General features: G+C 35.7%; 1 protein-coding gene across 3 annotated transcripts in view; it reads left to right on the forward strand.

Moving 5' to 3' along the window:
- Nucleotides 1–17,587: 17,587 nt before the first annotated feature.
- LOC118194556 (glutamate receptor-interacting protein 1-like) overlaps nucleotides 17,588–27,298 on the forward strand; it is a 91,811-nt gene continuing 82,100 nt past the window's right edge. For 2 of the 3 annotated variants that reach the window (XM_035365701.2, XM_085808508.1), the window contains exon 1: nucleotides 25,245–25,750. In XM_035365701.2, coding sequence (XP_035221592.1) covers nucleotides 25,705–25,750 — 46 coding nt within the window. In that variant the 5' untranslated portion in view covers nucleotides 25,245–25,704. Of the gene's footprint in view, nucleotides 17,960–25,244; nucleotides 25,751–27,298 lie in introns of those variants that run through there. The other variant, XM_085808509.1, reaches the window with a different exon arrangement.

Below are 27,298 nucleotides of genomic sequence, written 5' to 3' on the forward strand. Positions count from 1 at the left end.
CTATGTAACTAATTTCTGATTAATTAAATTAACGTTACAGACATCGAATTCACTAGTTTATGTTTAAATCATTACGCATTTGCGTAAGCAAAATTAGGTATTTTAAAAAGAAGTGGATAGACAGAAATGAAACTGATAGAATTTTGGAATTGTATTCAGCAAAGTAACAATTTCATATTTTCGAACAGTGGTTGTACATTTCTACTTTGCAAAGATATTTGAATTTTCATAAAATTCCTAATGCAACTAAGTCAAAAATTTGCCTTTTCTTTACGTTCCTACTGCTTTGCAAAGATATTTGTGTTACCATACACTAGAGTGCAAAAGTTAAGCAAATTTTCTGATTTTGGCCATTACTGCGTTAAAATTCAATTGGGAAGCATGAAAGAAAACTGACTGGCCAAGGGGAAAAAAGGTGCAAAGCAAACAGCATTAGTAATGGACATCACCTACCCTAAATGCAATGGTTGCGTTGCCCAGTTTGTCGGTACTCATCACTAGATTATGTAATAGTCCTTGGAGTAAGATTTTCCACTCTCTGAGAAACAACTGTTTCAGTTGTCTATTGTTCTCTGGAGAGTAAGATCGTGCCGCTAGGCGTATCCCTAGAGTATCCTGCATTTGTCCAGCTGAATCTAAACCCGAGAAGGACGCTAGCCAATCCATTCTGTTCACAACTTCATTTTCTTGGAGCTCCTTAGCAATATGAGTCCTGTGTGCCTATGCGCTGTCATCCATAAAAACAAAATCAAGACTAAAGGCCCATTTACACTAGCGGAACTTTGAGCCTAAGAAACGCAGGCGAATTTGAAGCTCGTTTGAGAGCTTTTTAACAGCAATTTTTTCTTATTATGAGGGAATATTTAACTCTTAAACTCTTGAATAATGTTATAAGTTAGGCTGTTTATTTAAATGTGTACATATTCAGTTTCAGTTTTTTAAAAAAAAGAGTAACATTTTGGCCATTTAGTGAAGCTAGCAACTTCCGCGTGCATTTCTTAGGCTCAAAGTTCCGCTAGTGTAAATGGGCCTTAAAAGACGCAGAAGAAACGCAGGTCAGGGAGGATAACTTCATCACAATCACGATCTAAGTAGGTGAGTTCACGGTAAGTGAACTTCTGTCGAAAATGAGGAGCTCTGTCCTTTCATCATAATGCCTCTCTATACAACCACACCAAGAACCACCCCAGGGCTCTCTTTCACTGATGTTAGTGGGATTAAAGCCGGTTTCTCCATATCAAATGGGACCGAGCATCGTTTGTCAGACTGAAACAAATCTCTTTGGTAAAGACGACGTGATTTCATTGCCGGTCTTGTGCTCTCTACACTACTGCAAACGATGCCGTCAGTGGCATGTTGCGTTCAGGACGGCGGGACAATAGGCCACCTTTATGAAGTCGTCTGATCACAGTAAACAGGAGCCTCTGTCCTCCGGTTGCCTTGTGCAACTGCTAAACAGTGTTGTCCGTTGCCTGGCTTTGATCTCTTTTCGCCTGAAGAGCGATATTTCAGTCATTAGTCACCATTCCTTTCCTTGGAGGACAATCACCATACTTTTTACAGCTGTCTCGAAGGCTTTGAAAGCTTGTGAAACAGCAGCTTTATCAGTTGCAAACTCTTGGACGGCAGACGCCAAACTATGCCCCTCTTTAAGCTTGCTAATCATTCTACTACGCGTAAAGGTGTCCTAATGTTTTCTCTCAGCCAAATTTCCCGCGCAATCTCACTTTCACTTCCAGAAGAATGCCTGAAAAGGTACCCCCCTTTCTTTTTTTAAATTGCCTGGCAACTGAGTGTCCTGTTACCTTGCGTTTTGTATGCTCTAATGTACCCTCTGACGTCATGCCATGATGCTGATATTTACGGACGCATCACCTTTCTACTGAGTTGGCTTTTCATTGTATTGATCGAAAAAAAAACCTTTTTAACAATTTCATGGTTGTATGTCAAAAATAGATTTGCTGCTTAAGTTTGGCACGCTGGTGTATATTGCACCCACCAGCGGCTGAGCCACTGAACACTGGAAGGTTCAAATCTAAGAGAACGGGCTAGCTGCATGGGAGTTTTTCTAGTTTCCCTTATGTATAACGTGAATAAAAAGTAGTTACCCTTGTGATGTCTTCTACACTAGCATCGTTCCCCATGGCAGGTGCCCTTGTGTACATCGCCAAAATTTTAAAATGTATCAGGTGCAAATCTGTGCCTTATTAATTTTAAGAAAAACCTCATTTGAATGAGGGAATGAAGAGCACTGCTTAAATTTCTAGAAGATGGTTTCTCGCTGCTAAGTTTAAGTGTAATCCTGTCAAATGAAATAATTTTAATCTACTTTTAATTTAAAAATACAACTGAATGAAATGTGTGTAGAAATGTTATGTAATTTACAACTGAATCTTATTCATAAAATTATAGGTTGAAGAATTATTTACTACTTTCCAAACAGAGTTGAACTTTAATTAGTAATTTTTGGAAAATCTTCATTTTGTTTTAATTAATTTTATTACTAGCCCAAATGGGCGTTAGCCCAGAAGGACTATTAATTTCGTTTTGGCATTTTGCGTTGGTTCACTATAAATGTCGGTTCACTTTTCAAATTGTTGCCACCAAATATTAGAGCCCTGTTTTATATTTCAAGAAATTAAATAATGAAGAATCTGTATAAATGTATGTATGTTTCGCGTATTGTGATAAAACATTAGTACCTAGAGCCATCAAATTTTGAACGCCCCTTTGGGCGTAATGTAAAATCTGAAAGCTTTCAGGTTTTATTTTTTTATAATTTTTTAAATTTATTTATTTTGTGAAGGTAAAAAAGGTAAAACTTATATTGTACCCACTGTGAAAAATTAAAAATTAAGAAGTAATTTTAACCTCTTAAATTTAATTTCTTAACTCTCCAGCAGGAATTTGGGCATACTCCTGTCGCAACAATCACAAACAGTTACAGACAGCTCAGATTTGCACCCAGAGACAAACATATGGCTGCCCTGGTACGTCAGAAATAATAAAATTCATGAGGAATTTGGTATTACTCAGTTACGTGCCTACTATCATTTTATGCCACACAATTCTTATTTAAGACTCAGGAAAAACACCAGTAGGTATTATAACTATATAATTATAACTACTGCTCTCAAAAAAATGTAAATTCTTAATAACTTAGTATAGGTACTATGGTACGTATGTAAATGTTTGACTCTTATTTTTCTATATTAATATATTTTGTTTGCCTATTCTTATCCCTTTACCTTATGAGCTCATTCTTTCTGTGTTATAATATTCCTTTTTCAAGAATTCTCCGAACATGTGCGTTTTTATAATGAAATTTTGTGTTTTATAACGAATCTTCTTGCATCTCTCGAACATTTGAACTCTTACGACAGAACTAAGGAGAGTAGAACTGCACCTATGTTTTCTCATCAGCTCGTTCAGTTTATTATTTCTTTGCATCCTGTCAATTATTATCATCCTAGTTAACTACCAGAGCAGAAAACTAATTTGGAAATTTAATGCTTTATATCTAAATCATTGATACCTGTTAATAATTTGAAATCTTACAATAAGTTTCGACAGAAGTTAGGCCATGTGCTCGAGTAATCTAGTGATTACACTGTGTATTTCGCCAACCTCAGAGGTCATGTGACATATGTATAACTAATGCAAATAAACTGGGTAGTTGCTTCGTCTGTTATGTGTGAGAATTTTTGAAATCTCGTAAATTTAGTTTAGTTTTAATTATTTATGAAATTTTTATTTCACTTTTAGTCTTTATTTAATCTTGTCCTTTATTCTTGAGCTATTTATTAAATTTTTATTTCACTTTTAGTCTTTAGTTGATCTTGTCCTTTAGTCTTGAGTTAACTCTTCGTTCATTTGGTTAGTATAATTTTAATGATTGTTACTTTTTATTGTTATTTTTATGATATTCGTTGTTTGCTGCTTTACCATGTTTTGACGATTAATATTTTATGCATGAGTTCTCTCCTTGTTTCAATAGTTTATTCTTTTGTCATTATTCTTATTCTTAGTTGTATTATTTTGACTTTATAGGAGGTGGTAATTGCTATTTACTTTTCAGATTCTGAATAATAACAATGCGTACTGTGTATGGTTGTTGAAACAACAATATCAAGGATAAATGAAAAAAAAAGATTTCATTTAAATTGTTTAAGTATGACAATTTGCCTGAAGAGTAGATTATAAGAATAAAAATTTTAAACTTTAATCCAACTACACTACTTAAACTTATTCTGAACATTTCGAAAAACAAAGCTTCACCCACAGCCAACACCTTCTTAAACAGGAAGAAGTTTAAGAAGGTGTTGCCACAGCCAAGGCCAACTAGATACCTACAGGACTGCTCCAGTCTGATGACCTCATGATCTGAAGTCACGGTCTTAAGCTGGCATTTTTGTTAGTAGAACTTGCTTTACCGCAGGACTAATGCTGGTGAGATATTTGTTTACTTGTGTTTTTTGTTCTGAAAATTTTTTACTTAACCGAAAAGTAAAATATTATATTGTGCACACGAATTTATCAGAAAAAGGTGTGTTTTAGAATGCCATGATAGTGGAGTGTACTTAAAGGCCGATTAGGTTACGATGGCACTAATGAACGCGTGTCTACTTTAAAATTTCCTTCGGATCCTGTACGTACTCTCTCAGAACTGGGTAAAAAAAAAATTAATCGAGAAGTTTTTGTACATGGAAAATGTAGCAGTGTGTGCATTAAGCACTTCGAGGAAGAATTTATCCTTCGAAAAGATACAGTCAGTTGTGATGATGGAACACTGTTAGTAGTTCCAAGAAGTTGCCCAATTTAAAAAAAAAAGGAAGCTTATCCAATGATTTTTTAAAACCAACTATTCCATCTATCAAAACCAAAAAACCTCCCACAAAACATAAAAAAAGTGATGAAGCTGAAATTAATTCTCTTTGTGATAAACAGTTTGACCAGTGGAAAAAGCATGATGTTATTAACGACTCTGAAAATCTAATAAATGGCTTTGGAAAAAAAAAATGGAATTTATCTTTGTGGATATTTATCGCGAAAGGTAAGGTTTGGTTATCGAAATTAGGATTTGTTAGGCATCCGAAATGCTTGTATCTTTAAAAATTTTATAAGATTTAAGCATAGTAGCTTTTTAAATGAAAACGCTGCGTGTGTACCGGTTCGTAATAGACTGAATGCACACAGAACCGATGATAGCTTGATAAAAGATATTTTTACCAAGAAGCAACACTTTGTAGTTCTGGAATTTTCTACAAAAGCACTCGTACAATTCTTCTCAGACCGCAGAGCACAATCAGTAGTTACGTGCTCCAAGTTACTAAGGACGTTAAACACAACACAATGTAATGCGCATCTAAAAGGTGAAACGAAATCTGTTCAGTTCATACGTTTTCGATTTGAATGATCCTTGTGTTCATGTCCGTCAGGCAGGAATTCCATTTACTTGGAAAATACTGGAATGTCATTGGAAATCAAGGAATAAAAAGTGGTTACGGAAAATAAGAGGTTTGAAAACGTCAGGGTAAACTTGAACTTTTATTATAATGTGAGAAACGTCAATAAAAAACATATCTATATACATATTTTTAGTATTTAATTATTATATTTAATATAATTATTATCATTTAAAGCAGTAAGAAGGGTCCTTTGTTTCTCCAAATGTTTAACTAACATTCTTTTTCCCTTTAAAGAAGGGCAAGTGCCAACAAAACGGATAAGAGGGCCGCATGCAGCCCGCGGGCAGCGGGTTGGACCACACTGCCCTACACCATACTTAACGATCTTTATTGATATTTGGCCATATAAATCTTGTCGTGATTAGTTTTCTTCTGCTTCTAATCCATGGATCAGATAAAGTAGGAACAGAAGAAAATATCTGTCGGCAAAAGTTTTAGGGGATATATCGGTGGTTATTGTTGGTGGAGACATCACAATAAATCGATTTGCCGGGGCCTGAAATGGGAATCTGAACCATTTTTAGCCATGATTTGTTTTTTAAAATTGTTAACTCTTCATCATCTTGAAATTCTGCAATAGTTGCGTAATCGTTTGAAGGTGGTGTAGAGATGGTATTAATTCTCCAAAGAGCATCTGCAGCAACATTTTCTTCTTCCTGGACGAAGTAAATATTCGTTGAAAATTGAGCAATATAACTTAATTGTCTTGCTTGTCTGGGAGAACCTTTGTCTAAATTTTGTTGAAAAGCAAAGGTGAGAGGTTTGTGGTCCATATAAATGTTGAAAGACCTTCCCTCTAATACGTAGCTAAAATGCTTTATTGCAGTGTATATGGACAACAGCTCTCGATCATATTCGCTGTACTTTCTCTGTGTGTCAGGCAAGAAGCGTGAGAAAAAACTTAGAGGCCGCATCTTAGCCTGGTCAATTTGATGACCGACGCCTCCTATAGCTGTTTCTGAAGCATCGCATGTGAGAGGTATAGTAGCGTGAGTTGAGGGATGAACCAGCATAGTAGCGTGACAAAGAGCATTTTTGAGGTTTTTGAATGCATTGCGAGAATCTTCGGTCCATGTTAGCGGTATTTTACTATTTTTACATATTCTACTGAGTAGTGAGGTTAGAGGTTGTTGAAGCTTGGTATACTACTCTGAGATGAAGCGCTGATAAAAATTGATCATCCTTAAGAACCTGCGCAAGCTGGTAGCTGCAGTCGGTTCGGTTTGTATGGCCTCAGCTTCCGTCAGAAGAGGTCTTATTCCTTCAGGGGTGATTTTCATACCCCAAATAATTAAGTTTAGAAATGCCAAAAATGCATTTTGCAATATTGATGCGTAAACCATAGTCGTTTAATCTTTCATAAACTATGTGTAAATGCTTACGGTGTGACTCTTCGTCTGGAGAAGCGATTAGTATGCCATCTAAATAACAGAATGTAAAGTCTAATCCTGCATCAACCGAATGTCATGAATGGGAATTCAAGCAGCCCCAAAATAGTTATAATAGCCGTTTTTAGGATGTAGCTTTCGTGCACTGGAATTTGTTGATAAGCTCTTAAGTCAATGGAGGAAAAATTCTTCTTTCCGTGTAGAATATAGCCACAGTCGGGGAGGAACGGTAGAGAATATCGATCAGGAGTGGTGATATTGTTAAGAGTCTTGTAATCTCTACATGGGCTGCAATCAGATGATTTCTTTAGGGTGAGATGTAAAGGACAGGCACAACAACTTCTTGAAGGCCTGCAAAGACCTTGTTGCAACATAAACTCAATTTCGGCTTTTACTGCTTTTAATTTTCCGGCTGAGAGTCTTCTGACCCCAGTGGGAATAGAACCCCCCTTAGTTTCAATGAAATATTCAATATTGTGACTTTCGATAATGGTGGAATCACGAAAATTTTGGCGCCAGTATCGATTATAAATGGGTGGCGCTGTCCTTGTCACGAATGAAAAACGACACATCTGTACCCCTTGGCCTTCTGTCGTCTGCGAGAGTCGGGGATTTAGTTTTCTTGTGGATGAACATCGGTGTTTTTAGGCCAATTGCAAGGATTATTGCATTTGAAAGCCTGATTGCCAAACTTTGAGTAATATTAACATAAACTTTCATCTCCGCTATTACGTGCATTAACAGAATTACTTCTAGGGCAGGTTCTGGATTGTTCACCTCTAGAATAATGTCTTTTATTCAGTTCGCTAGGGATAACTCTGAAAACCTACTCCTGTAATTTAACTAAAACATTGTCATCTCTAGAGCAAGCTACAGCGGCATTCTGATGTGTCGTGGATTTTATTTCCCACATTTTATCGGCCATTGTCGCCAGTTTGGCTAAATTATCGCCACTGATGGATAAAATGATCGAGACTGCCGTGAGTAATCTTCAAGAAAAGTTTCACCTACCTTATATCTGAAGCTAAATTCTTCATTTCGCATAACAACTATGAAGGTTTTGTATCATCCAGTTCCACCTCAGTTAATAATTTTTGGACCTTTTGCGTTTCGGTTTCTGCGAAGATGGAAATTAGTCTGTCTTTAATAGCCGCATACTTGTCATCCCTTGGGGGGATTGATCAGAATGTCCGACACTTGTGGTAATATTTCAGAATCAATGAAGCTCACGACATAATCGTATTTTGTTTGATCTGTCGTAATTGCAGCATTTCGAAATAAAGCCTCCATTTGGGGAAACCATATCTTTGGGTCCGCTTTCCAAAACTCTAGGACTTAAATGCTAACTCTAGCGCTCAATGTCGAAGTGTAGCTTTTGTTTTCGCCTTCGTTGGCCATTTTTTTTCTTTTTAATTAAGAAAGGCACATTCGGAGAGTATTTTTACTTTAATACACCAAAGCAGCTGTAACACCAGTATTATATCACATTACTGTTTTTTTTAAGAAAAAAATTGCAGGGAATTAATCAGAAGAAAGACATTAACACATCGGTCATTAGATGTGATAAAAATGTGTCACACATATTACGAACATCTGTCTACGATTAAAATTGTCTGATATAGTGAATTAGATACCGTTCTTTAAACAACGTCAGAAGAAGTTCATTATCTAACTTTGAAATAATTAGTATATTGTTGCGTCAGTTTTGTACGGCCAACATCTCTGGATGACCTAGAAAATAGATCTTCGAATTCTTTAATTATTTTCTCTGCCGCACGTCTTTGTTCATGGGTTAAATTTGCACTCTGCAGAAGTTCTTCCATTAATTTCCTAGTTGCCTCAGTCGGAATTTCAAGTGAAGCTTTGTAAACGCAAGTAACTGGAGTGCATGCTGCTAGCACTTCACCCTGTTGGATGTTTCTCGGTCTGTGACTAACATTCGCCACTGTCACAGGGATGAAATCTTTCGAAAGGTCTACTAATGAAGAGGCCACTAGTACCTTTCTTGGGCTATTTTCAGGGTATTCAATCAATCCAAATCTGAAGCTATTCTTTTCTATGGAGCCGGTAATAATTCTGTCATCGGAAGGATGGTGACATCTGTTTTTGTTGTTACTTGGTGCGTTGAGGGAAGACTGCTCTTCATTTCAAACACAGTTATATTTTCTTTTTTTAGTTTCGAGATATCAAAATTTGGATCTTCTATTTGAGCCGCTCTAATAGGATGGCGATTTCTTCGAGTCGCTTGTTGAGCCGACTCGAACTTCATAGCGTAGACCAAGGCAGATTTCAGGTCTTTCAGATCCACCAATCTGAGAGCTTTCTGAATTTCCGCATCCTTAACGGCATCGACGAAATGCATCAAGGCCAGATTTTCTCGGACATCAGGTGGACAGTCCGGATATGCTTGATGCGCCAACCTCTCGATGTCAGACGCAAGTTCTTGAAAGCTTTCCGTGATTTTCTGCTAGCGGGATTTCAACTGCAGACGGCTACAATCCTTTGCTCACTTTTCCCCGAATCTCATTTCCAGCGCATTCCAGAGGGTGTTAAAGTTTGAAATCTGGTCTTCGGAGAGGACCCCTAAGATGTCTGCAGCATCTTCTCGGAGTGACGCAGCCAATTGCGAAGCCTTCATGTGGGAGTCCCACTTGTTATTTTCCGCCACGATGGAAAACTGGGTCTTATATACAATCCATGATGATTTTCCATCATATGTGCTTAGTTTGATTGCCGTATGAGAGTACATTGGGGGAACCTTGAAATCCTCAGCTTCGTTCTTGGGCTCAGTCCGGTTTTCTTTCGAAACATCTACTTCTCTCCGGAATTTTCTCAATTTTTCTTCAAATCGTTCTTCCACAGCTGCCATTTTTGCTCCAGTATGCTTTCTAAGCTCCACGATCTCGCTTTTAATTTTTCTTGTTCCACTTCCATCTGTTCGAATTTTTCTTGCATCTTTTCTTGAATGGCTTTTATTTCGCTCTTGATTTCCGTTCGTTTCTTTTAATCCCATTAGATGTTTCTTCCATCATTTCTTGATCTTTCTCAGGCAGTTCATTAGCTACTTCTTTCATTTCTTCATCATTTGTTTCCTCAACTGCCACTTCTCTCATTTCCATATCGTCTTTTATGCCTCCGCCCTCATCTCGGCTAAGAAGTTCACCAAAGTCTTCGTTTCCTCCGCCATAGTTTTTTTTCTTCAGGCGGGACACTGGCATTCACTCGCAATGGTGTCGAGAGTGGGGTTTGAGGGTGAATGCCAGCGACAAGACCAATGGAAGATCTATTAAGACAGCTCGTGACCGGCTTTGCTGAATTCCAAGAAAAGATGGAAGCCGGACAGAAAAAGTTGAAAGCCGGATATGCTGAGATAGAAGCCGGATATGCTGAGATAAAAGCCGGATGTGCTGAGATAAAACCCGGATACGATGAGATAAAAGCTGGATGTAAAGAGATAAAAGCTGGATATAAAGAGATGACAGCTGAGATCAAAGCCTGACTAGAAGAGAAGAAAGGCCGACGAGAAGAATTAAATGTCAGCCAAGAAAAGGTGAGAGAGCAACTCCGACAGGTGAAAGAGGAGCTAACAGAATAATAATAATAAAAAAAAACGCAACAATATAAATAATTTTCACATATTTTGCTTAATTTTTCATATCTCCATTTCAGTTACAACTTCAAAATATTTAACACTTCTTTAACTTACTTCATTTTCGATTCTTGAGTCACGTGTCCGGTAGGCGTAATGGCAAACCGCACATTGAGTTGATCAATGTTAACGAATTTCGCATTATGCGCATGCTAAGTGGTTTATCGTTGGCGTGGGAGGAAATACTGGCGACTAAGGCGGCATAGCAACCCTACAAAAGCCTGCGCGTCTTGTAAGTCTTCACAATTGTTTACAATTGCACTACTACCGAAACTTGTTTGTGCTTAATTCATTTGCTTCTGTTTCATTTCATTTTGGTTTATTTTGTTCATAAACGTTATGTTTAATATCGGTTATTTATAATAATTTCCTTGACTTTAATTCAGTAATTTAAACTGGATTTATTCTTTAGTTTTTTAAAGTATACACCAGGGGTGGCCAAGCTCATTGATAGTCCGAGCCATTTTTCAAAATTTGAAATTTTTCGCGAGCAGCAATTAAATACGTATTTAAAAGGTATGCAAAAAAGGTATTAAATTTTTTTACAGAAATTATATTTATTGAAAACATATAAATAAAAGTATAAAATATGTGTATTGAATTTAAAATATTAAAAATTAAACACATTTATTTTACTTCTCTTGATAATTCTTTAAAATTTGGTGAATAATTAGTGACAGCACTTCTCAGTAATTCTTTGAGATGCTGGTTTGATCGGTGTTTGGATTTCACGAATTTTAAAGTGGAATAAAAGAATTCACATAAGTACGTTGTTCCGAATATTGGAATAATTCGACAAGCAGCCTTTTTTTAATTCGGGATACTTCGACTTTGGTACAAATTTCCAAAATTTAGTAATCGGCGTCGACTTATATTTTAATTGTAGAGCTTGATCTTCTTGCATCTCTATTAATTCTAATTCTCCGGATGCTTTTTGGGTGATAATTATATTGGAAATGGAAAACTCACCTTGAATTATATTAATTTCAAATGGATTCAGAAAAAAATCAAAAGACGATTTAAAATATTTCAAGTCTTGAAATCTATTTTGGAATTCCGTCAATATTCCTTCTTAGCTTTTTTATATACTCGTTGAGTTTTCTTGTTTAATATTGGAACAAATTTTTTTAATTCGAGAAAAATGACAAAATGTTTTATTTTTAATGTCCTTTTGAAAAAGTTATAATTTAGTTTGAAACTAAATATATACTGTGAAAGGTCAGATATTATTTTATCTTTCCCTTGCAATTGTAAATTCAGTGTTTGCAAATGTTTCATGACATCAGTCAAAAACATTAAGTCTTGTAACCACTCGTCATTGTCTAATTCTGAATAGGTTATTTCCTTTTCTTTCAGAAATGCAGTTATCGGATCAAACAAATCTACAAATCGATTTAATACATTGTATCTAGATAACCATCTAACAATGGAAAAGAAATTAATGTCATTTGGAAGTTCTTCGTCCCTTAATTCGTCAAGGAAATTTTTGAATTGTCGATGATTTTTTGCATTGGTGCGAATGTAATTTACAATGTGTAACACTGTTTTCATAACATCAGGATATTTTAAATATCTTGTAACGAGATGTTCTCGGTGAATTATGCAGTGAATCGGTATGAATTGTGGAATTTGAGAATCAAGTCCAATAAGACCGATTTTTTTTTTACTCAGCAATTCCGGAGCTCCATCAGTTGCAATGCTTACAAGTTTATTAAGAGGCACATCAAAAGTTTTTATTATGGAATCTAATGTATTTTTAATATCGACACCGCGGATTGACTCTTGAAGTGCTACTAAATTTAATATTTCTTCTTTAACAACGAAGTCAGGTGAAACAAAACGTATGAAAACTGCCAATTGCGGAAGATTTGTGATATCTATAGATTCATCAAGGGTTAAGCTGAATGCAATGCAGTTCTTCAAATAATTTTTAAAATTATATTCAAGAGATGTAATAATTGCAGTTTTGCGTCGTTCGGTTGTGTGTCTCGAGATGGGAATTTGCGAAACAACTTTGTGCAATGCTGCATTATTTGGATCTAAATCTTTTAAGTACATCTTCCAAGTTTTTTTTAATAAACTCTCCCTCTCCATACGGGCGTTTTGCACGAGCAATATTCCAGTAACAATATACCAATAACAAAACTGGCTTCAGCAACATTATTAGCTTGATTGCTAAAGGTCATCAACACTGACTGTTATGTATTTAAATTTGATTTTAAAGAAGCAAGTTTATCTGATCTTAATTTGGAATTTGTTGGATACTGATTAGAAAACTGAGGATGATTGGTTTCATAATGTCGACGTAAATTGCTAGCTTTATAATTTTTGACCGTAGAATTATAAATAACACATAACGCTTTTCCGTTATTGTCAATAAAAAAGAAATTCTCCTCCCAATCATTATTAAAACTTCTATTTTCTTGTTCGTATTTTCCGTTTTTATTTTCGTTTTCTATCGTCATATTTTTTAAAAGAACTGGAAATAAAAAAATTTAGAAAAATACAAATTTTGTGTTATTAAAACAATAACAACACGTGTTACATACTACGAATAATATTTATCTTTCGAACAGTCTTTTTGTGATGCCATTTTACGAACATTAAAACGTGAAGAAATTAAGACAAGATGAAGAGGAAACATAGAGGACACTACAAGCCTAATGCAGAACTAATGATTATGATTTATTTATTTATGATGATTATCATGGACTTATGTACGATCGACATCACGGACATATCATGACTTAAGTATCATCGACGTATGCCTTAAGTATCATGATTATTCTTGACTTACTCAGCATGATTTTAATCATGGACTTAAAGTAACATGGACTTTTGTGCTATACAATTATGTATGCATGATGTAAAATATTTTACATATGTAATACTCAGCGTAACTTTATATATTTTCCAAACTGAAAGTAATACCGATTGATCCGCTAACTCTTCTCCTGGAGAGGTTTAGCTAGTATCAAATGATATTTACCAGGATGACGAAATTCTGAAAGATTTTTCCAGGAAAAGTCAGGTCAGTGAGCATTCTTGGTGGCGCGAAAGCAAACAAAGGCCTATTTTTCTGTTTGTTTGCAGCTACGAATGCGTACAGACATCAACACAATTACATAAAATGTGACTGCTTTGCTGTATGTACACAATTATTCTTTTTATATAATTTTATAGTTATTTTATCTATTTCTCTCTTGCTCCCTTGTTCAGTCGTTTATTCCACTTTTGACAGTTGGAGAGAATATATATGTACACTCTTCTGGGGGGGGGAATCGTAGCTCCATGAAGAAAGTGGTTGTTTTTGATGAAATTAACTACGTGTATAGCTCATACACTGATAAGAAAATGATTAAAAAATCAAGGTCATAGTACCTGATCACGGCTCACAATCACCCATTGATTGTTCAAATTAGTAGTTGGTCGAATCGCCCTTGGCGGCAATGCATGCTTGAATTCGTCGAGTTAAGGAGTGGTAGAGGTTCCTAATGCCATCCTGTGACACATTCTGACAGACATTCATCAGTTGTCGCTCCTGATCTGCGATATTCTGTGGTGCCTGAATCTGGTGGCCTACCATGTCCCAGACATGCTTGATTGGTGAAAAGTCTGGTGACATTGCTGGCCAAGAAAGAGTATCAACTGCATGGAGACAGTCCAGGGATATGCGAGCGGTATGTGACCTGGCATTATCTTGTTGGAATATGGCCTTAGGATGACGTGCCATGAAGGGTAATGCAACCGGCCGCAGGATGGTATCAACATATCGTTGAGCTGTTAAACATGTACGGAGGATGACTAAAGATGACCTGCTGTCAAAAGAAATAGCACCCCACAGCATCAGATCAGGGGTTACGGCTGTATGCTTTTGTAAAACAAAGGCTGATTGGGACAGCTGTCCCCGTGCTCTCCAGACACGAACACGGTGGTCATCTTCTTCAAGAGTGAAGCGGGATTTATTGCTGAACACTATACGATGCCAGTCTGATGGCAGCCATGATGATCGGCTGCGACACCACTCCAGACGACTTCGCCGTTGTTGTGGGGTCAAACACAAACGTCTTAAAAGCCTCTGCGAGCGTAACCCCACCTCAGACAAGCGCCGTGAGATGGTGGACGGTACCACGGGAGGTAAAGAGGTGGCTGTAGTGCGCTGAATAGTTGACAATGATATCGTTGGAGTGGTTCGGGCCTGTTGAACAATCATCCTATCGTGCCTCGCATTTGTGATCCTTTACTTTCCAGAGCCTTCATTTCGTCGGCAATTTTCTTGTAGCAACCATTGCTGCCAACATCTTTGCACAGCAGTGTCTGTACGCTGCAGGTGGAGGCCTGTTGCTCGGTATGACCACCCAGCATCACGCAACCCTACAATGCGACCACGTTCGAAGTCGTTTAATTGTCTGTAAGGTCTTCGATATCGTCGTAATGGCATCTTTAGTTGCTTCTTTATGGAATTACAATGACAGCAACAAAAAAGATAAATTTTCCGCCTCTGTTACTGGTTTTATACTTTGCGAATTGCGTACTAGAAATGCGCGCTATGATCGCAATTCTTGTTCATTTGCCTTGAAACTTTGATCATTTGCATGTTCTATCAAGATGTTTTTGCATACCAAATTTCGTCACGATCGCAAAAGTCTTTCTTGATACTTCGATTTTTTTTTTTTTTTGCAAAAGAATGTATATATATAACTAATTAAAGACAATTACAAGAGTGGAGCTTTTCGGCCGACATGTTAATCGACTATCCTTTTGTTGATGAAAAAGAAGAAAATCTATTTATCTTCTGGTCAATGCATAATCTTTTCTTGATGAACGCATCTGACGTTTCAGTGTTTAGATCAAGGGTTCCCAAAGGTAGTCACGATTAAACCTCTGTGCGTCGATGAAATTTAAAGGGAGTGAATGATGACCAAGGGGTTGATAGCCGAATACGCACGGGCTATTAATCGGTATAATAAGGATTCCATTGATTACCCCTCCAAAAAAATTGTAAAATAGATAATTAATTGTTTATTGATTTAAAGTTATATTATGCAGCAAGAAAGAAATCATATAAAATAAATATAAGGAGAAAATTCACAAAAATTATTTAATATATTTTAAAAATGAATAATACTTTTTTAAATATGTAAATTTTTTATGTAAAAAGAGAAATATAAAAAGTGGAAAGCAGAAATACATGAATATACTCCCCCTTCCGCCCCTCCCAAAATAGGAAGAACGCAAAACTTCCTCAGAAGATGTATTGTTATGTACAAGGCGCTCGCAAAATATAAAATATTTTAATATTAGCTTGCAAGACATTGAAAAATTTGAATCTGCTAACGTGGTTCATAGAACCTACCTCTGAACTGCGATATATTTCATCTTGATATTATGATGCAGAAGGATGTTCAAGCACAAGTTTTATTCAAAACACGTGAGTACTCATACTTTTTGGAATTTGAAAGTCACCCGAGACATATATCCCGAAATAAAAGCTGCTACCGAACAACATTACTGACTTTTCCCTCTTTGTACCTAGTAGAAGCAGGCTTTAGTCACTTCAGTATTTTCCTACGGAAAACAAGAAACAAGTTATTGCCTAAGTTAATATTTTTGAATGAAGTGATTTAAGGATTAAACAGTTCTATTCTAAATCTTAAAATAAAATTTAAAATAGTATTAATATTAATTAAACTCAAGCATTTGTGGAGCCCATTAGCGGCCGAGCGATAAAGTTGCTGAACACTAGTTATTCGACCCGTGCTCGATGCCAAGCAAACGGGCTTTCGTGATTTACCCTACGGGTAACGTGGATGAGAGCCACTTTCTCTTAGAAAGTCCACCATGAAGGCATCCCTTCCTTAGGCTAGATAGCCCTAGCGTAGCTGTAATGAAATAAACCAAACCGAACTTTTGTGCAAATAGAGTTTGTGATTTTGTTTTTGAAAATTTTTCTACATTTGTGGAAATAAAAATAAGAATAATACAAAAAATAATAAAACATAAATGTACTAAACCTTTTTTTTTTTTCAAAATTTTTGTTCATGTTCTTAGTCTAATTGTTATCTTTAAGTTATTTATGTGCAATTATTTGTACTATGATTATGGAGAAAAATGTAAGAGGGGTCAATGAAGAAAACCGTTTTCTTAGAAGAGATCGACGCAGGAAAACGGTTGGGAATGCGTAGCTTAGATGGATTAGTTTTTAACTTAAAACTGACTTTTATTACAGTCACTTACCTGCCAACCTTAAAATCTTAAAAACCGAGAGATTTTTTGCGAATATTTCGGGTTTCAGCCTGCGCGGCGACGTCATTTCAAAGGAAATCCAAATTGACTTTTATTCAGTTTAAAGCATGATTCATGTTATTCAACTATCTGTAATACAATTCTGATATAAAATATATTAGCATTTAATTGGATATTCTAAATTTTATGTTCTTTGGCTAATTTCATTTAAAAATTTTCTTACACATTGATACTGAGAAAATCCCAAGTAGTGAAGGAAAGCTTTTATTTATCAAAGTACTATTGAATACGATGAAATAAAATTAATAACAAATGGACATAGTATTTGTATGGATAAACTTTGTAATGTATCATATATTAAAGTAAAATAAAATTAAATACAAATATTAACTGATTGACCATTGCGTTAATCTACGTATAAAAATCTACAAATGCTTTTACATTACTGATTACAGTGCTTAAATGCTAAAAACAACTCAGATTAAATGAATTTTAATAACAAAAATAATTCTGAAAATCTCTGGAAGTAGGGGAGTGGAATTTGCCTAAGTTAAGTTTCATCAATTCAGCACATTTCATTTACTGCTGGGAAACATTTTTCAAAGACTAAAAATTAAACCCTGGAAGGTCTGGTGATTTACCCGGAGAAGTGATGCAAAACCAGGAGCTACGCAATCAGCATCAGTCTAATCCCCAAAGGAATTGTTGCTAAGATTATCCCAGGATGACTGTAAAATGCGCTAACGTCGCCAAACTAGTTGCTCCATATACTTTTAGACCAATCATAGCAATGCTTCCACGGGCTTGGGGAAAACTTTTCTGCGTTTTGTCTACTTATTCTCAGTTGAGTCGATTACCGGTAAAGAAAGTTTTGTTGTTACCGCTTGAAGGGAGTTCGTAAAAATCGTAAACATTCAGATTAATTGTCACTGTCACTGCGGGAAGGGAATATTTGTGTGTGTAATGTTTCCTGTGTTGAACAGAAACGAGTCTGTACTTAACTGCATAAAGAAATTTATCATGTTTATATTTCGCCTTATTTAATTATTGCGAAATATCAGTAGCAGTAAACAATACAAGTACTATACAGATTTAAAATAAATGTTACATTTGTTATAGACTGAGTAGTTTTTAGAAAATATATATATATATATATATATATATAATGCCGAGTTGGGGTTCTGCATGTTTTGGATTTAAAAAGAGTGGTAAGTAAATTTTATTTATAATTCCTATATTATTATATGAGAATTTTTTAATTTCATAACTGAATAAGTAATTTCTATATATTTTGAGCATTATTACAAATTGTAAAAATGATTACCATTATAATTACATATTTTTGCATTAATTTGTTATTGTTAAAGTGGAAAGGTAGGCTTACAGGAAAGGAAAAGGTGGAATTTTAAGGAGAGAAATAATATCTCTAAGTTGTTTAACATTTTCCACGAAACATGGTAATGACAAGATTGCTTTTTAAGTGATTATGTGGCATGTTGCACTGCTCTAAAATGCAGGATAATTTTTTTTTTTGTAGAACGTATTTTTTATAATGGAAAAATTAACTTTTATTTTTGAAATGTGTTCTCATTTTGAAGCTACTATATCTAAAATCAACTTTATATAAGGCTAATATGCTGTTGAGACAGACATGGAAAAAGAAACATAACTCATAGCAAAGCAACAACCTTGTGTTTGGCATTGAATTTAATCAAGACTCTTAATTTCAAGGGCAAACAGGTGCAGGCCCCTCTTCATCAGAAGCAAAGAAATCTGCAAATTGTTTTTCAAAATCTGCAGATTTCTTTGCTCCTGATGAAGGGAAGCCTGTACTTGTTTGCTGTCAAAATCAGTAGATTCTTGACTAAAATTTATTCCCAGCACAAGGTTGTCGTTTTGCTATTTTTATGACATGCAAGGACTATATATTGAAGGGAAGTGATCAGAGCTTAAATTGCGCCGGAGCCCGGCCCCAGCACTTCTCAGTTTTCGAGATAATTTATAATTTCAGCCATAGCGCACCAGAGCACTTTCGAGGGCTCCGGCACTTCTTTCATGTAAGTGAACCACAATTTTAGTATATAAGTTTTGTTTTAATTGTAAAGATACCTTAAAAATCAATTCTAACATCTGAATGCAGGCCTGTCTTTCCCTCACACTCAAGCCTTGCACAGAAGTTGAGACTTTTAAGGAAAGAAAAGCCCCTCCCACTGATGTAACCAAACTGGGGAGGGGGCACTGCTGTCGCTTGTACAGAGAAGTCTTCACTCCATATTCAGGAAAAGTATTCAGGGAAAATTTCTGCTTGACTGCTAGAATTGGTTAATCTTTGGATTATGGTAATTTGGAGATTTTTTGGCGACCAACTCTGCTACAGCAACCTGCTAGTTTTTGTTTGGATGCCATTTTGTTTTCATGAAGTAAAGGCATGTTTTTTTTTACTCAACACTTTTTCCCCACAATCTGCTATCCGAATTACACTTATGCTAGAACTTTTACGTGGGAGAAAGTGCAGAATCGCCCACTGCTTGCCGTGTTTTTAAGAATTGCACATACACAGTATCATCCATGTACACGTCGACCTATTTTCACTTAAAAAAAATCCCAGAATTGCACAAAAATTACATTGCGCACTCCATGTACACTGCTAAAGTCCTAGCTAGTAACCTTTATCGCCTTACCAAAATGTCGCCAAACTATCTGTTACCATATTCCAAAGATTAGCCCTAGAATTATATCAGCAGGGCATCACAGTCAGAAAGTCTTGAACTCTTTCCTCTTTATTTTCAAATCTACACTTTTCCATTAAATTTCTTTCCATATCCTCATACTGTTTCTAGAATTTTCACTATTCTCTTTATTGGAACTTTAATCGTTTTATCTTTTTTCCTTGGTGTGCTGCAAAATGAGTGGTAGCCGTCATCCCTTGGAATAATACATTATATGTATAATCAGGGTTTAAACTCTGATGGAGATCAGCTGAGCTGCTTCTTAGCATCTAAGTGGAATTGTAATTCCAGCTGATGCTCCAAATAAGACAGGGTCTGATACTTTTTTTTCTATTTAACTATTTAAAATTAATCTAATAATTAATTTATTAGATTTCTCTTTATCTCATTATATTTTTCCTAATTTAAATTTAATTAATTATTTTAATTTTTAGCTATTTTAATTTATTATTTTTCTTTCCTTCCTCACAGTCTTCCATAGGGCTCCAGCACTTCTAATTTTAGAAATTAAGCCCTGAAAGAGATGCCTTCACGGATGACTTTCTAATGGAAATTTGCTTATATTCGCATTATACATGAGGAAAATCACGGAAATGCCCATACATCTAAGTGTTAATCATGATTTTAATTTATGTTGAGTTACCAGTATGCAAGGATCTTATCTTTTTGGCCACTGGTAGAGCTAACAAAAATTAACTTTGTGTACTTAAATTTGTCAAGAGATTGAAGCATACATCTGACTTGAACTTAAATCAATTTCTGTAAGAATGGACAATTACTGGAACTACTTACCACTGGCTAAATCCCAGTGAACAGTCTGGCTGCATGGGAGTTTTAATGATTTTTCCGAACTATAATGTGGCTATGAGCCAGTTTCCCTTTAAAGTCTTTCACAAAGGCATCCTTTCCATTTGGCAGGTAACTTTTACTTGCTTTGCCTTAATCAAATAAACCAAACTAAAACAGTCACTCAAAGTAAAATATCTGAACCATACACAACAACAACAAAAAATCAAAATATTATCCTCAAAATTATTCTTAAGGGTAAAAATTGTAAATGAATAATTATTAAGAGTCAAATTGAAATTCTTAATAAAAAAAGTTTAGAAGACTTGATCATGTATTGAGGATGAATTGTAAATAGTTTTGACAAGCAATGAGTCCTATTAAAAAAAAAAAAAAAAAAAAAAAAAAGAAGAGGAAAATGGAAATCATATGATTGGCTATCTGTCTAAGATGAGGAATGAGTTTGTGGGGGGGGGATTTTCTAATGTAAACTATCTCATATTTATGTTATGCACAAGAATCATAAAAATATTCATACAGCCAGCCTATCTACCTGGATTCGAACCCAGGTTGAATTACTGTTGTTTTGGGAGTCGTATATACTTAGCCACTGATGGAGCAAAGTACATATTATACTCAGTTTGATCTAATAGTATGTAATAAAATATGGTATGCACTAGGGAAATTCCAGTAGTGAAAATTGCTGTTTTAAAAAACATTTTTTATTCCTAAGTTTTTTTTCCCCCAATATTATTATAGCAGGGACTGTTGTTTGTTATAGCAAAGCTTTTAATAACTGTCTGCATAGAGGGAGAAGGAATACATTCATGTGTATCTTTACAAGAGAAAATGTCTGGTGTTTGTTACGCAGGTGTGGTAAACAGGGGGGGGAAAGAAAGTTTTTCATATTTGAACTCAACATAAATTCCCCTTCCCCCCCCCCCAATGGCGGGCCCAAACCGTCCACAGATGTTGGCCACTACTAAAGCCAGAAACGGTGGTCACTTTATTATGGAGTCACCTAATACATGGGCTACCTTTGCCTCCTATGAGGGGAAGGACAAATGCAACCATGCCTTCTCTGGGATTTGAACCTGGGCCATTTGGTATTGCAGTCGGCTCCTCTAACCACTATACTGTCTGGGCAGCTGAACATAATACTTTGAAGAGTGTGGGAGGGGTATTGTTTGCAATAAGCAAATTTTCCATTAAGAATAAATTTTACTGAAATGCAAGGTTTATGCTGAAAGTATTGAAAGCAGTGGTGGTTCCTCTATATGTGCACATGAGCATGTAAATCTCCGAAGGAAGTATAAAAAAGAAAGAAAGAAATTTATTAACAAATAAAATAATATTAAATACACTTCCAGATTTTTATTAATTTCCAGAATTTTCTATCCCCCTTTTTAAATACACTGATATGTAGCTAATGTACTGTATTGTAGGTTACGATTATGGGCACAGAAGCGGATAAAGGAACGGGTGGGGAAAGGCAAACTGCTAATACTACACCTTTCGCACATCTTCATTGTGGGAGAGCTTGCGTTGTTTGCAGTTATCTCGTCTGAATTTTCCCTTGGTTTCCCATATTTGGTTAATTAATTGGTTTTCCCATTTTCATATTATTTTTTATTGTTATCATTTTTCAATATGTATTTTTTATGATTTAGTGTAAATAGTTAAGATGGCACTTAGTAAAATCAGTGTTTTGAAAATAAGGAAAGTAAATACTGAGTAAGTACTGAGGCCAGCATCTTTGCTAAGCTTTATCAAGGTGACAAAATGTAAGACTAAAGATATCAAAAAGAAATTTGAACCCAGTTTATATGTGAAATGTTCATGGAATTGTGGATGGAAATCAACTAATAGGCTGGGTGAGTTATGGTGCTGCTGATTTATCATGTATAACTCAGAAAATTTAAAAAAAAAAAAAAAAAAAAAAAAAAAAAAAAAAGAAAACTTGAACTCCTAATCACATTTAAACTGCACATTAGAATTTAATTTGCTAGTGCATTCTGTTTTGTGGTGCATCTGAGCTTGCACTTTGAAGATACGTTGAACATGAGTAGTCATTAAATCCCAGAGTTTTCAGAGGTCTTGCCAAATTCTCAGCAGAATTTGTTTCATCTGTTAAAAACCATCTTGCTTGTGCCAATGTTTTTAAAGGAACTTCAATAGAAATTCACAGTGTTTTATAAGGTCCCAATCACATTATGTTTTGGCTATGCGGGACTTGACATCGAAAGGGACAATTCTCAGAACCCGCACATTTCCAGGAAACCCACGCAGCTAGGTTACCATTTTCACTTACTACAAAGACTTGAATAGCAAACAGTAATTGATTATTGCTCAGATTGGGATCATGTGATCCTTCAGAAGCAGAACTTTTGTCTGATTGGTTGATCTGTACTCAGGACAGAGCTCCAGCCAAGACATTTTCAGCGAGGTTTGAAAAAATCCTATGTAGCCACAACATCATTTCCGTAGCTAGGCGACACTTAGTTTTAGTTTAGTTCTTTTTTCTAGGCAGAGGCTTAGCTAGGGTTTTCAGTGTCCGGAGACAACTGAAGTTTTTGCGCCCCCTTCTGTGTGCCAGGAATGGAAAACATTTCATTCTAAAATTTCTTAATTACCATTTGGCGCCCTCTCGATGCTGTGCCAGGGGACAGATTTTCCCCCTTGCCCCACCCTAGCTACACCACTGTTTCTAGGAATCCTTCCATTTAAACCAGTGCTACCAGAATCTCGTTTCTTAGAAAAGTCTTGTCTAGCAGGGACTGTTGCCACATGCCATACCTCTTTAGACTGCATACTTATTGAGTTAGATTTCTGTGGTGCACCTACAAATGAGCGAACAGTAAAATCGGGATTCAAACCGTGACAAACAAGTAAAGTAGTCTGCAAAGTAGTTTTCATGTTTTTCCCAACGGTAAAGAGAATACAAATCGGTTATCCTTAAAAAGTTCTCCATGAAAAGCATCCCTGCTCTCGCTTGTTTCTATAATCCAGTCCCATTCTGTGATACATGGAGCCAGTATCACTCGTACCATTGCTCAATGATAGCCATCAGAAGTTTTCAACAAGTAATCTAAAAAAAAAGTTTAAATGTTAATACTGAGAGATTTAACTGAAAAATTAAGGGCTTTAGTCACCATATTTTAAAATTTTGTCAGTAAAGTTTGGTTTGCATATATTGTTCGAACCCAAACGAATGGACTAGCTGCAATCAAGCACCAAGGATTAATTATTACAGAGTGCATAACGTTAAAGACCCACTACCTCCATATCATAAAAATATATTAGCAAGGTGAATTAAGAAATAATACATGAAGGATGTTAAGGAAAATTAGTTAAGAAGAAATCAACGTGACTTGAGGAAGTTTAAGGAGGAAAGGTAATCTTTTAAAAATATTAAATTTGGAAAAAAATTAACAATAATAAACGAGATTCGATCTCGGGAGCTTTTGGACGAATCTAACGCGCTAATCAGTGAGCTAGGGAGAATATAGATATGTTTGGATTTTTTTATATTTTATAAATTTTTTATATTTAAAAATTTTTTTAAACATAAATTCAACACTAAAGATAAAAGCGAATGGGAAAGCGTTTACGATTAATAGACTCCTAGGTCACATGGTCATAAAACCTTTCTGCATGGCTGCATAGTTGCTCTCCCTCATGTGTAACTTGAGTCAATTTCCCTTAGAAAATCCTCCCGTTAGGCAAGTAACCCTATTTGCCATAAATAACCTAAATCAAGTAATTCTTTTATAATTGCAGAAATGAATGAGAGCTGTTAGAAAGCCTTTACAATAGGATGTCTAGGGCTTAGCGGTCGAGCGGTGAAGTCCCTGAACACTGGTAGCTCGGTCACAGTTTCGAATCCCGCTAACGGGCTGGCTGCATGGGCGTTTTCGTGGTTTTCCCCAGGTGTAACGTGATAATACGAGCCAGTTTCTCTTAGAAAGTCCTCCAGGAAGGCATCCCTTCCTTCCGTGTAGCGCCTTAGGGCGAAGCACGTAAATAATTATATTAATAACAATTATAGGATGTCTAGTAGTACTGCATAGTTTTGTTTGGAAATGAAAAATCTGTAAGATGACTGAAAAAGTTTTTATTTTCTATTCTTGTGAGAAATGACGGTATTTACGAGAATATTTCAGAAGCGAATTAAACGTCATGCATAATGTTATGATTGGTTATTGCGAATCTATGTAGAAAATTATACATTTTGCTAATAGTTTTCACATACTAATAAATTATTTATAAAATGATTAGTTATGTTATTTCAGGATAAAGTTTTATCAGTATTTAAAATTTAGAAGGGTGAAGATACCCACATAAACATTATATTTCCGAGAAAACAATAAAAATGTCTTGTTAGTCTATTTCATGTATATTTCATCAGTTACTGCCGAGCGCTTAAGGGCTACCAATAGTAATGGGGCGAATATCTTCGTGGTGAGTTTTTTTAAAGAAAACTGGGTCATGTTAACGCTATGTACCAGCTCATATAAAAATAAACAAACAACAAAAAAGTCCTTAAGTAAAATATGCTTAAGTCCTTGGAACTAGTATATCAGTTAAGGTTTAAGTATCGTTAATTCAATCGTATCTTCGTATCTAGTTTTTTTTGACAGATTTCCGCCCGCTGTTTGAGATCTAACATGTGAAATACGATATTCAGTGCTTCATTATTTATCACTTTCAGAATTACTGTTATAACCTCGGGGTTCGTAACTTAGTCTTCCGATAAATCTATTTCTCCTCCCGCGCGTCTAAACCCGGCAAAAAGAGCAAATCCGCTTTTAAAAATAGAACTTAACTCTATTTTCTTGTTTTCCTTCACTCTTGCTTAGGTGTTGTGGGCGGATACAAAGTGCGGTGGTGCGGCTTGCCATAGGTTGCCCTTCTGTTCCCCCAACAAATCCGAAATTCTGTGTGTTTAGATTCTTGCAGTCAGTTTACGCGGTGAAGAGTTTTTCTACTCTCGTATACTCTGCTAGCTTTTTGTGCTCTGATGCTGGACTGTCGGTGTAAAGCAAAACGCTGTAATCCGAGTCTTTGGCAGGTTTTTTTTTCTTAAGACCTCTGCTGCCCAATTTTTCTTTCTTCTTTAATTAATGATCTCATGACTTCGCAGTACAGTGTTATGTTACTTGAAAAATTCTTTAAAATTTTTTCTGATTTGTTTAGTATAGTTGCGTGATATTTGCTTAGCTGTTTGAGATTAATTATTCTCTTTTTGAGCTAATATGAAGTTCATGGAAAATGAAGGATTTCGTCATCAGATATGCATGCAAGTCACAACTGTTCAGTGTGGAAAGTTCTTTAGCTTATTAGTGGATGTAGTGTGTTAGAAAGGATTATCATATATTTTAAATGTTTGAACTTTTATGAAATTTCAAGTGTGAAGAATTATTACATGCAATTTTTCTATGTATGAACAACAAATGAGCGTTTTTAAAGACAGGCTCTTACAAGGTGAGTGTTTTGCTTTTTGTTTATTTTTCGTTTTGGCTAAATGTGCTTTTTAGTCAGACCTGGTATTTTGTGTTTATGAATGCTATGCATACAGCTGTAGTACCAGCTCATAATTTCACTATGCAGCGATATCATATGTTGGTATCTTTAATAGCAACATTATAATATATGCGTGCGCTCTTGCAATAGCAGTTCTAGGTTAACAATAATTTTCCATTATTCCGTAAATTTGCAGTTTCTAATTCTCTTTATTCTGTACTCAAACCTTCACTGGTCGCACCTCGGTTAAAAGTGCTGTAAGTATATCTGGGAAATTTTGTATCTGCTCGTGCAGTTAACATCAAAACCCCATCTGATTATATTGCAGGAAAGGAAAAATGACGTTGTGCATATTTTCAACAAAAAAATTTATTTCAAAGGTAGCTTGTGCACGCAAGTGGCCGAGCGGTAGAGTCGTTGAACACTAGTAGTTCGGCATGGTTTCAAGTCCAGGCGAACGGGCTGGTCGCATTGTGGTTTTCTTCCTGTGTAGAGTGGATGCGAGCCAGTTTCCCGCAGAAAGCCTAAGGGAAGGAATTTAATCCCTTCCCTTAGGCAGAGAGCCCTAGTACGCTTTGCCGTAATCAAATAAATCAAACTAATCAAAGGTAGCTTACAATAAACTTACAAAAACCCAAAAGGGAATAAAAGGTGAGTCGTATAATTGTTAATAAGGAGTACGCGCGATCTTAACGATTTCGTCCATAATTTGCGTAATTATATAGGACCTAAAATGAATATATGTGTAAAGGGAAAGACCGTACCTTTAAAAGAAGAAGAAAATCAAGGCTAAAGTTCTAAGTAACATTTTCACTTCTTAAATTTCGTACTTACAAGCAAGCTTCGATAGCCTGGAGGTATTACATGGAGACACAAATATGAATACTCCGTTCAAAACCAGCTATCGACGCGTTTTTTTTTATTGGTGTTTAACGGCTGTTTATTTTGAAATTAAATTTGGTACTTTGGTCAAGCTAACTATGTGTTTTTGACGGCATTTTATTGGTGCATTTTGGCTAATTTCTTTCTCCATTGCTTTGGTCTGATGCTAGACGAAAAGAAAAGATCTGGCACAAGGAGATATTCTGCAGCTTCAAGGAGGGGGGGGGGATCCTTCTTCCCGCAATTTTGTTACGTCCATTCATTTTAAAGCTAGTACAAAATAACAACTAATTGCATAATTCTCATGCAGCTATTCCAATCAACCGTTGTGTTATGATCCGCTTGAAGCAAGTTTTGGTCCTCAAAACTCAATAAACATTAATTCCGAACACCATAAGTAAATGAGTTAATTATATGGCTGTAACGAAAGGAATGTGTGATTTAACAAACCACATTTGTGTTTCAGAGCACGTTTTAACTTCCTGGCAGGACAAAGGCTGCAAAGCCATTTCAACTTCCAGTAACATTAAAAAAAAATCTGATATGTACACCACATGACTTCCTTGTACGGGAAATTAAATTATACGCATTTTTTCTTGCATTTAATTTAAACTTATTGGATTGAAT

The sequence above is a fragment of the Stegodyphus dumicola genome, chromosome X1, assembly GCF_044657685.1.
Source record: "Stegodyphus dumicola isolate Sdum_Otavi_A_Nest chromosome X1, ASM4465768v1".
NCBI classification, from domain to species: Eukaryota; Metazoa; Arthropoda; class Arachnida; order Araneae; family Eresidae; genus Stegodyphus; species Stegodyphus dumicola.